Source organism: Oncorhynchus gorbuscha, linkage group LG15 (genome assembly GCF_021184085.1).
Source record: "Oncorhynchus gorbuscha isolate QuinsamMale2020 ecotype Even-year linkage group LG15, OgorEven_v1.0, whole genome shotgun sequence".
NCBI classification, from domain to species: Eukaryota; Metazoa; Chordata; class Actinopteri; order Salmoniformes; family Salmonidae; genus Oncorhynchus; species Oncorhynchus gorbuscha.
This window is the reverse complement of record NC_060187.1, coordinates 26,982,951-26,994,517: the sequence shown is the minus strand read 5'-3', so window position 1 is coordinate 26,994,517 and position 11,567 is coordinate 26,982,951. Positions and strand designations below refer to the sequence as shown.

At 41.3% G+C, this 11,567-nt stretch overlaps 2 protein-coding genes across 6 annotated transcripts in view; one reads left to right on the top strand and one right to left on the bottom strand.

The window, feature by feature from the left end:
- Positions 1–567: 567 nt before the first annotated feature.
- ociad2 (OCIA domain containing 2) lies at positions 568–2,858 on the bottom strand. Its single transcript, XM_046300591.1, has 6 exons — positions 2,661–2,858; positions 2,486–2,570; positions 1,757–1,810; positions 1,617–1,664; positions 1,158–1,311; positions 568–834 (listed from the first exon to the last, which is right to left on the bottom strand). The coding sequence occupies exons 1-6, from the start codon at positions 2,724–2,726 to the stop codon at positions 759–761; spliced, it is 483 nt and encodes a 160-aa protein (XP_046156547.1). The 5' UTR covers positions 2,727–2,858; the 3' UTR covers positions 568–758.
- A 1,885-nt stretch (positions 2,859–4,743) lies between these two features.
- The window catches only part of dcun1d4 (DCN1, defective in cullin neddylation 1, domain containing 4 (S. cerevisiae)), an 18,346-nt gene continuing 11,522 nt past the window's right edge, over positions 4,744–11,567 (top strand). The window contains exons 1-5 of one of the 5 annotated variants that reach the window (XM_046300581.1): positions 4,775–4,827; positions 5,327–5,372; positions 6,671–6,741; positions 7,158–7,197; positions 7,300–7,387. In XM_046300581.1, coding sequence (XP_046156537.1) covers positions 4,819–4,827; positions 5,327–5,372; positions 6,671–6,741; positions 7,158–7,197; positions 7,300–7,387 — 254 coding nt within the window. In that variant the 5' untranslated portion in view covers positions 4,775–4,818. Of the gene's footprint in view, positions 4,828–4,861; positions 4,896–5,326; positions 5,373–6,670; positions 6,742–7,157; positions 7,388–11,567 lie in introns of those variants that run through there. The other 4 variants (XM_046300583.1, XM_046300582.1, XM_046300579.1 and 1 more) reach the window with 4 other exon arrangements.

The following is an 11,567-nucleotide window of genomic DNA, read 5'->3' as shown; positions in this document are numbered from 1 at the left end:
CTGACTAAAATATACTAATTGCAAACCTTGCTTACATTTGTATAAAATCACACCTACTGTATCACTATGCGTGGAATACTTTGGAACTGATTTCCAAAATGTAATTCCCTTAGAGCTGATTTGCTGGTGTTTTTAGTCTTAAGCCCCCCAAAATAATAATTAAATATGTGTTTTATGCTCCAAAAACCTGAGGGGCCAAGTCAAATCACCCACGGGCCGACAGTTGGGGGACTTTAATACTGTATGCTAGTTTTGTTTGGTTGACTGACTGACTTACAAACACATGCATGCCAAAGTAGAAGTTGGCCCAAGTGATTTTCTCTCATAGACTACTTATGACCCAGAGTCTCATGCAAACCACGCACCAATACATGAAATAACATGCCCCAAGGGCCTCTGATCGTTCTGTCTCTGCTGGAGTATGAATTGGAGGGGTGTTAACTTTCATAATAAAAAGAATATGGCACAGCCATCTCAGATCTTTTCAACAATGCTGTGATGGCCGTCCCTCGGCAGTGACTGCTTCATGTTGTCATCCTGAATACACACAAACCTCAACACAAGTCATCAAGGTATTTAACTGAGGTAAAAACACCATTTTTATTTTTGGTAGAACTTTTACAAAATCATTACTTCATGTCCATTTGCAATGCATCGCCTGAATTGGACTCCCAAGGTTTGTAAAACATACTTGGGGGAGAACAGACCAGGATCATTAGAATTGAGTACACAAACTTTGGGTGTAGACTGTGTGTGTTTTAGCTTTGCACACCCTCTATTGGTGCAGCAGGGGCTTGCTGTTGCTTACACTCTTCACACACGTGGTGGCAGTATCTAAAAGAGGCAGAGAAACCTGTTAATGTTAACTCGCCAACCGCTTTAGTATAATCTCGGAAACCCATAACTAAAATCTTAAGTGATCACATTGGATGCTATGTTACGTGTGTCTGTCCACGAGAGATTAAGCTTTAGTATCACTCACACCAACATGCAATAAATACAATTCTTATGCTAGTGCCTTGAACCTAAAAGATAACCCACTGGCATGATAAGGTTTAAGCCACATAGATACCAGCTTATCTCCCTGTTACATAATCCCTTCAGAAAAAAAGACTACCATGGGCAACAGAAGTGACAAAGTCCTCAGCTCTACTCACCTGTGTCCTGGGCCAGAACCACGCCCTCCAAATGGGCCGGGTCCAAAACCATATTCAGATTCTGGACCAAAGACGGGCCCAAGTCTCTGGAACTTATTTCTGCAGGTTGTAACATACGAAGCCTTCCCCACTGCATAACCAAGGACACCAGCCGCTGAAGGGACAAGATCATTGGTCATAAACATGTTAAAACTCTGTAATACAGGTTGTCTAGCTGCCACTTTTGGAATATCCAAAGGAGTCTATCCACTTTTTATGAATCAGTGTTTATCTAGCAGCTGCACATTTGTCATTGAGTAGGGAGCAGCAACTGAGTCCAATAGTCCCATCAGCACTGAAACAGATGTGTAACTAAGTCACCATAGAAACCAGGTTTCCCCAAACACAAGTATGGGAAACACACATGATAAAACCTGCTGGACAGAACCCTCTACTTCCACTTATGGGCTCACAGCTCACCTGCTAGTTTTGGGAATGGGCCAAGTCTCTTTGATGCACTCCAAACTCCTGCAACAAAATATTATACAGTGCATGTTTGTTTATGATGTGAAACCTGAACCTTGATTTAAGCTATGACTAATGTTATGTGAGTGTCTTACTTTTGTAGATGAGCCCCCCAGTGACAGCCATGCTTCCCAGAGAGAGGGGAAGAGCTGAGAGGAACATGAGAACAGAGGTTAGTAGTTGTACCAATTTACAGCAGCCGGAATCAATCAAACCTGCACTACAATAACCCCACACGGAGGACAAATCAACTTGTTCCTGTGGTGCGAAGGTATTGTTAAAATCAAAGGGAGTCCTGTTTTTTCCCCACACCACATAGTTAGAATGTGCAGTAGTGTGACACGGATACACTTGTTTTCTAACGGAGTGGGTTTCATTTTCAGCTTTATTTATATCATGCCTTTTCACTGAGCTTCTGTAATGGAGCTCATTAACCCCTCTGGTGACTGATGGTCAAAGAACAAAGCGTTAAAAAAAGGTTTAAAGTCCTCTTCCGAAGTAACGCTTTGAATAGAGGCCCATCATCAATCGCCAACAGCATACTCAGATGGGGCAATTTTTTAGCTCTGAGACAGGATTTGGAAGCAGACGGTAGAATTTGAAAACATGCCATAGCCAGAGAATGGGGCCTGATTAAAGGGCCACTGACTTATATGACTCCTACTAATGGGTTTGCTGTTTACAAAAGACGCACTACCTACCTGGAAATGGCGAGCAAGCCACACAGGGTCTAGCATCGATGGAGTTTCTTTGAGAAATAACAAGCTTTTTGCAGTGTATGTGTAATTGCTTGGATTAAAAAGTTCAGCACCCTTGGTCAATACCTCTATACCAGAAGCTCTCTTCCTTGCAATCCTTCCAGATTTGCCTCACGTCGTCTCTGTGGATGTGTTGATCTCCGTGTTGACACTGGGACACACCAGACAGGTCAGAGATTGGAGGTCACCCACACCATACAGTTCACTAATTGTGTCTGAGTATTGTGTGTGCGTGTTTCACCTTCTTCCACGGGGTGGCTCCCTCTGTCTTCACTGTTACTGTTTTCTCAAGGGTTACAGAGCTCATGATGTCAAGTGTTTGAAAGAATCTCTTATTTGCTCAAATACTCTGCTCAACTTTTCACTTGGACCTGAATTACCTATGGTCTTCGTTTCTACTCCTTTCGCTTTACTCTCGTATTTTCCTCGTCTACAAAGCCTCTCACTCCTCCCTTTTTGAGTAAACACTGAAGAGGCCCTGCCCACCAAAAGGTCTGTTGAAAAAGCCTTTAATACAGACACCAGAAAATCTCTCTCTCGCTTGCTCACACACAGGTCAAAGCTGTCCTAATAAAAACTATTTAGTGATTATTTATATGTTATAATGCCATGATGCAATTGGACAGAAACCTCCAATTCATGAAAATCCCCGAGTCATTCAACTCACCTTTGAACATGTTTCTTTACCCCAGCCAGTATAGCACAGCATGATAAATGGATGTTTATTGTTCTTGTTCTGCATCTGTGAGGTGGGGCAGATATTTATTAATCTAATCACTCTGTGAAAGGGAGTCAACATTCTTTAAATATATAAAATAAGAGCAAGTTATGTGGTCTATAGTGTAATTCATCCCCATTCAAATATCTTAAGTTATTTTGCATATACTAGTGCTCTCTCATCTCATGTAGTTAGTTGTCTAATTAAGTGTTTCATCAAATCTATTAGTCACATGCGCCAAATACAACAGGTGTAGACCTTACAGTGAAATGCTTACTGACAAGCCCCTAACCAACAATGCAGTTAAAAAAATTGAAAAAATAGGAATAAGAAATAAAAGTAACAAATAAATAAAGAGCAGCAGTAAAATAACAATAGTCAGGCTATATATACAGCGCGTACCGGTACAGAGCCCAATGTGTTGGGGCACTGGTTAGCCGAGGTAATTGAGGTAATAGTTATTAAATCAAATCAAACCTTATTTGTCACATGCGCCAAATAATGTTACAAATAAATTGAGCTTTATTCATTATAATTATGTAATTGGGCTAAATAAGCATTGTGCATGATAAATGATTATTATGCTTGTCTAATGTTGCAGAAGCATGGGGTACTGGAATAACATTTTAAATTTGAGCCAAAAAAAACGACTAATTCAGATGGGGCACAACAAATAAAAACACACCCTACAATAAGTTTTCTGTGTAATCAATTGTATTTTAGAACCGACATGTACTGAACAAAAATATAAACGCAACATGTAAAGTGTTGGTTTCATGAGCTGAAATAAAAGATACCAGAAATGTTCCATACACACAAAAAGTATATTTCTGTTTAACATCCCTGTTAGTGAGCATTTCTCATTTGCCAGGATAATCCACCTGACAGATTTGGCCTATAAAAAGGCTGATTAAACAGAATTATCATTACACAGGTGCACCTTGTGCTGGGGACAAAAGACCACTCTAAAATGTGCACACAACACAATGCCACCGATGTCTCAAGTTTTGAGTGAGTGCAATTAGCATGTTGACTGCAGGAATGTCCACCAGAGGTGTTGCCAGAGAATGGAATGTTAATTTCTATACCATAAGCCTCCAACATTGTTTTTAGAGAATTTGGCAGTACATCCAACCAGCCTCACAACTGCAGACCACGTGTAACCACGTCAGCCCAGGATCTCCACATCTGGCTTCTTTACTTGCAGGATCGTCTGAGACCGGCCACCCAGACAGCTTATGAAACTGAGTATTTCTGTTTGTAATAAAGCTATTTTGTGGGGGAAAACTCATTCAGATTGGCTGGGCCTGGCTCCCCAGTGGGTGGGCCTACTTTATTACAGCCTGGCATGCAATAAACGCTACCCCGGTTCACCAGGGGCATTCATAGAATCCTCTCACTGATTATGTTGATCGTTTCCTAGCTAATGAACCACAGCGGTGGGATGGTCTGGTTTGGAACTTTGACCTGTCACGTTCATCCAAAGGAGCTTCTTAATTCTTTGTCTACAGCTGTCCTAAATGACAACAGAGACAGCCTATCATGAAGGATTAGGGGTGCGGCTACTAGTTTCCTCGTCCACCTAAATTATCTGTGGGCATGGTTATGTTGACATGTTCCGCCTACTGGCGGTCCTCGGACTTCACACAGACAGTTGTGTGTTTATAAAAAATGCTCTCTGATGCGGCAAGTAAGTATAGTTGTTGCTTTTGGTGTATTTTACGCGCAGTAGGATAGGCTCCACGTATTGATAACCGGGTCTGTTGCATATGTCTACTTTTATATTTTAATGGTTCTATGAACTGTTAATCGAGTGATCGAATAAATGTGTGTACAGACTATCTGACTATTGCCTTTCCCAGTGTTGTCTTGGGGCGCAACAAAGGAGAATTCTGTGTACTGTCATTGCTGGAGGCATTCACATTTTGTTGGAAATTGTTAGGAACGGTAACATTGCCACGGCTGCTATTATGTTCATTACATCTGCTTAATGTGTTATTATTGTCGACCATTTTATACTGATGTTGTGTCGCGTTTTTACGGCTGGGAATGCAGTGCAGTTGCATAGCAAATAACACTTGGAAAACAATGTTGTGTAAGACTAAATAGGTCAGTTTTCCAAGCAACTGCGGAAAATTACAGAGGATAAATTGTGACGCAGTTCTGTATTTCTATGCCTGCTGCAATAGCTCTCTCCGACTGCGCATCATCTACATCAACTGTTCCAAGAGAACGGTATGAATATTTGTATGGACTATTCCATAGGCTGTAACGTATTTTTGTGACAATATAACATGCATTCATCAGTTGGGGTGAGTAGAGGGTTGTTGAATGAAATTAATTTCTGAGGTCTGGGAATTGTAGTCTAATTCCACTCCCCATTGCTCCGAATATAATAACCTTAATCCAGGAAATGGACTACAACATCCATGTCTCCATCTACTCTCTAGATACTTTGTAAACTCTGCAAGTTGCGCGTCTGTACCTATTTTAGGTAGGCTATATTAATTTACTGTTTAATGGGGTTCGACACATGCATAACTGGATTCAGCCTCCTGCTTGTGTGAGCGTTTTCACAAAGCTAAATGGACACTTAATGAACGTAGATGAGGATTTAAAATGTGAATATATATATATATATATATATGATACGCGTTTGTCCGCGTAGTGTTTAATCAAATCGACAACCAGTTTTTGGCTGGCATTTTTCGAACCCTTTTAAACAATAAATACATGTATGTATTGAATACCATCCACATGTTGGTATTCGGCAAGTAGCCTAGTGGTTAGAGCGTTAAGCCTGTAGCCGAGATGTTGCGAGATCGAATCCCCGAGCAGACAAGGTACAAATATGTATTTCTGCCCCGGAACAAGGCACTGTTCCTAGGCCGGCATTGTAAATAAGAAATGTGTTCTTAACTGACTTGCCTAGGTAAATAAAAAATTATCTGTAGCCCGCTGAATACTATTGCCTTTTATTTAGCCGTAGCCTAATGCATTATAGTTATAGTTCTTCATATAGTTCTTATATAGTTCTTCATCATACCATACCACCTTCTTGTTGGTACACTATGAGAGAAGACTGCTAATATCAGCATAAAAATGCTTTTAAAAAATAGTCATACTCATCCTGATGCAATGCCTTGATTGTGTGCAGTTACTGCTGTCACTATTTAGGTATCCCAGCTGTTGTGACGCAAATGATGAAGATGGTGAGATGGTTGTACATGCATGCGTTCTCATTCCTATTGGCTGAATGCAAGAGGTCACTCTGGCTATGACAGAGGGAGCATGATGTAGGCAGGCTGTGGGTAGCAGATGGCGAGCTCTCCCTTCTCTGTGCCTTGGGAAACCTAGTGAAATGACATGTTATGCAGCACGTCATTAAGATGAGGTTGTTTCTGTGTGAGCAGCATATTTTTGTTTCATATACTGTTACATGTACTGTTGCATATGTGTTCCATATCTACTTATGTACTGTTGTAGTGTTAAAGTTAGCAATGTGCTGATAATGTATTTTTTCCCCCCTATAGATTTTCAGCTGCACACCCATTTGTCTACACTGGCCGGCATTCACACAATCTACCACACCCTGCACAGGCTGGTAAAACCATTTTGCCCTCATATCATTGTGTATTCTTCATGTGTCATATGAGTATCAGTCACCTGTTCCAACTGTTATTTCCAGTTGGACTTACTCTGGCATGACACAATGGATTTGATCATGGACAGTTCCCCTTATCTACAAATGAATCCAAGTTATTAATTAGTTATAGATTCATTTTTAATTCCTGGCTGGACCCTTAAAGGGTGTGATTCATCCTCTCGGCTCTCCTCCCTCTCTCGCAGTCTGAACTAACAACGGCATCTCTAAAGGTTACAAGCTTGAGGAAATTAGAGAGCAAGCTTCCTGTCCCTACACACCCTCCCTCCCCTTGCTCAATGCATGCTAATGTCAGTGCTGCAGTGTTTGTGTGTATTTTGGTGGTAGTTGCCTAATACATTTATCCCTCCCCTCAGAACCTGACGGAGGACGTTGGACATAACGGTCACTCCACAGGTACCGACTGCCTGCGCCTAATGCAGACCCATGTGACACTTATATATCATTCTCTCTATATCACTCTATATCACTCTATCTCTCATAATGTGTTTCTCTCAGCCTGCTGCTCCAGAGCTATGCCTCCTAGGAAAAAGAGGAGACCCACTGCTGGAGATGACCTGTCAGCTAAGAAGAGTCGCCAGGACAGGTACTACCAACCTGCTACACCAACGTATGCATCAGTTAGCTAAGTAACTAGACTGTATAGGAGAGGAGTTATATCCAACCGTCTTATTCAGTTTCACTGTTCACTAATTTCTCGTGCACAGACATTGTATCGTATCATCTGTCAAAAGAATGTTGGATTTGATGACTAACGAGCAAAGGTTATGTGTGCAGGTTTGTGTAACTGGTTATTTGAACAAATCATGGTTTAGCGGGTGTGCACTTCTTTCCAAATTGGGAAGGGTAGGGTACATTTAACCCATAGCCTTGCCTGAAACTTGCAGAGAGAGGGGGGTTGGAGTTATGGCCCTGCTTCTGCTCCTCGTTTTAGTAGATTTTCTCATACCCCCCCCCTAATTACCTAATTACTCACAAATGTTTTTTCTGGGTTTCAGAGATGACCTGTTCCCTGAAACTGTATGCATGAATCATGACTTGGGTTGCACAATTTGGGGAATATTCAGAGGTGGAAACTTTCCGTGGGAATTAACGAGAATATATGGGAATAAATGGAAATGTATGCAAATTAATATTAATGCCATTTAAATGTAGATTTATTTTTGCATTTGATATATTTACCATATCATATGGAGACAGAGACAAACCTTTAATCTTATCATAAGTAGACATAATTTCAAATTAAATCCTTCCAATAGAAATGTAATAAACGATTTAGTTATGAATTGAACTTTAATTAAATTAGTTGACTCTTCACATGGGAGGATTTCACTGAACAACAAAAGAAAGGGAATATTGAATGATCCCCAATGATCCATCGCATCTCCCAAAAACATTTTCAACATACATCTGTAAAATCACAGTCTAGAAACGAAAGCTTTGGTTGTCTTCCTCTCAGGCTTCCATGTCTTCTCCCTGGACCTTCTCAATGTCCCCTTCTTGAACATCAGACTCTGAGGCCTCATCTTCACTGTCACTTTCCAACCTAGTTGAGGATGGCTCGTTGTCAGGCTCAAAAAGCCACCTATTTTTCAACCCTTGTATTGTTCAGCCTTTTGCATGCTTTGGTGTGTGTGTTCCCAAACAAGGACCAGTTGCGCTCTGAGGCGGTTGATGTTGGTGTGATTTGGAGGATGAGGGAGGCAAGGGTGGAAAGAGCCTCAGATCCATAAAGTCGCTTCCACCAGGTGCCTGATGAGATACAGTTGAAGTCAGAAGTTTACATACACTTAGGTTGGAGTCATTAAAACTCATTTTTCAACCACTCCACAAAATTATTGTTAACAAACTATAGTTTTGGTAAGTCGATTAGGACATCCACTTTGTGCATGACACAAGTAATTTTTCCAACAATTGTTTACAGACAGATTATTTCACTTGTCATTCACTGTATCACAATTCTAGTGGGTCAGAAGTGTACATACACTAAGTTGACTGTGCCTTTAAACAGCTTGGAAAATTCCAGAAAATGATGTCATGGCTTTAGAAGCTCTGATAGGCTAATTGACATAATTTGAGTCAATTGGAGGTGTACCTGTGGATGTATTTCAAAAGAAATCAGCCAAGACCTCAGAAATTGTATACCTCCACAAGTCTGGTTCATCCTTGGGAGCAATTTCCAAATGCCTGAAGGTACCACGTTCATCTGTACAAACAATAGTATGCAGGTATAAACACCATGGGACCACGCTGCCATCATACCGCCCAGGAAGGAGACTCGTTCTGTCTCCTAGAGATGAACGTACTTTGGTGCGGAAAGTGCAAATCAATCCCAGAACTACAGCAAAGGACCTTGTGAAGATGCTGCAGGAAACAGGTACTAAAGTATCTATATCCACAGTAAAACGAGCCCTGTATCAACATAACCTGAAAGGCCGCGCAGCAAGGAAGAAGCCACTGCTCCAAAACCGCCATTAAAAAAAAGCCAGACTACTGTTTGCAACTGCACATGGGGACAAAGATTGTACTTTTTGGCGAAATGTCCTCTGGTCTGATGAAACAAAAATATAACTGTTTGGCCATAATGATCATCGTTATGTTTGGAGGAAAAAGGTGGAGGCTTGCAAGCCGAAGAACACCATCCCAACCGTGAAGCACGGGGGTGGCAGCATCATGTTGTGGGGGTGCTTTGCTGCAGGAGGGGCTGGTGCACTTCACAAAATAGATGGCATCATGAGGCAGGATAATGATGTGGATATATTGAAGCAACATCTCAAGACATCAGTCAGGAAGTTAAAGATTGGTCACAAATGGGTCTTCCAAATGGACAATGACCCCAATCATATTTCCAACGTTGTGGCAAAATGGCTTAAGGATGACAAAGTCAAGGTATTGGAGTGGCCATCACAAAGCTCTGACCTCCATCGTATAGAAAATGTGTCGGCAGAACTGAAAAGCATGTGCGAGCAAGGAGGCTTACAAACCTGACCAGTTACACCAGCTCTGTCCGGAGGAATTAGCCAAAATTCACCCAACTTATTGTGGGAAGCTTGTGGAAGGATATCTGTAACGTTTGCTTGAAGTTAAACAATTTTAAGGCAATGCTATAGAATACTAATTGAGTGTATGTAAACTTCTGACCCACTGGGAATGTGATGAAAGAAATAAAAGCTGAAATAAATCGTTCTCTACTATTATTCTGACATTTCACATTCTTAAAATAAAGTGGTGATCCTAACTGACCTAAGATGGGAATTTTTATGAGGATAAAATGTCAGGAATTATGAAAAACAATTTGGCTAAGGTGTTTGTAAACTTCCGACTTCAACTGTATGTTGGCACGACTGCCATATTGCATCTCCATCCCAAAGCCCTTGCATGGAAGTGTACTTCGCCAGACTGCCAAGAACCTTGCCCTCATCCAGGCCAAGGTGGCAAGACACTAGTGAGATCTTGTTGATCTCTGCACCAGACAGGATACTCTTGCCAGCATACTTGGGGTCCAGCATGTACACTGTGGTATGTATGGGCATCAGGCATAAGTCTTCACGCTTTTTGATGTATTTCAGAACTGCAGTTTCCTCTGCTTTGAGCAACAGTGAAGTGGGCAGGGCAGTACGGATTTCTTCTCTTGCATCTGCAAGCGGAGTCTGTACATCAGACAGGATGGTATTGTCTCCCTCAATCCGTGCAGTGGGTACTGCTATAAGTTTCAGGAGTTTCAGGCTGCTTACCACTCTCTCCCAAAATACAAAATCCAGGAGGATCCTCTTGATGGTGCTGTCCATATCGGAAGACTGTGATATGGACATTTCTTGGAGAGACTCCTTCCCCTCCAGAAGACGGTCAAACATGATGACAACACCACCCCAACAGGTGTTGCTGGTCAGCTTCAATGTGGTGCTCTTATTCTTCTCACTTTGCTTGGTGAGGTAGATTGCTGCTATAACTTCATGACCCTTCACATGCCTAACTATTTCCTTGATTGCAATACAGTCTGCTTTCTCTATGATTTGCTTGACTTTCACTTGAACTTTGCATCCAGCAAATTAGTTGGTAAAGCATGTCTGGTTGGAGGGGTGTATGCTGGGCGAAGAACATTCTGAAATCTCTTCCAACGCACATTGCCTGTGAGCATCAGAGGTGAACCAGTTGCATACACCGCTCGAGCAAGACATTCATCAGCATTTCTTGGACTACGTTCCTCCATTGAGTCAAAAAAACATCTGATTCCAGGAGGACCATGAGCTGTTGCTATCGATAAGGTGTCTGATTCATCATTTTCACCTCGACTAGAAGTAGAGGGACTTTTGCCAGAGGCTGCTTGTTGTGAGCGCTGAGGGAACTTTATGCACTTGGCGAGATGATTCTGCGTCTTTGTTGCATTCTTCACATATGATTTGACACAGTATTTGCAAATGTACACAGCTTTTCGTTCTGCATTAGCTGCAGTGAAATAACTAACTACAACTAATTTGTAAGATAAATGTTTTAAAATGAAACGTATGGAAACCGGTGAATTAACATTCCTCAGTTATCAAGCTAAAACCCACATGGTAGCAAAAACGAAGTAGCAGAAATTGTTAACAAATTAGAAATGATTTAAACACTTTGCTGTTGGCTACTATTTACTATTTAACAAAAAATCATATGTCATATAAAATATATTCACCCCACCCAGTATTGTAATCAAAAAAACAGAAAGCATGTAGTCCTTGGCTCAGACAGTAGTTGTGTGGGCTCAATAGCATCTCATTAGTGGGCAA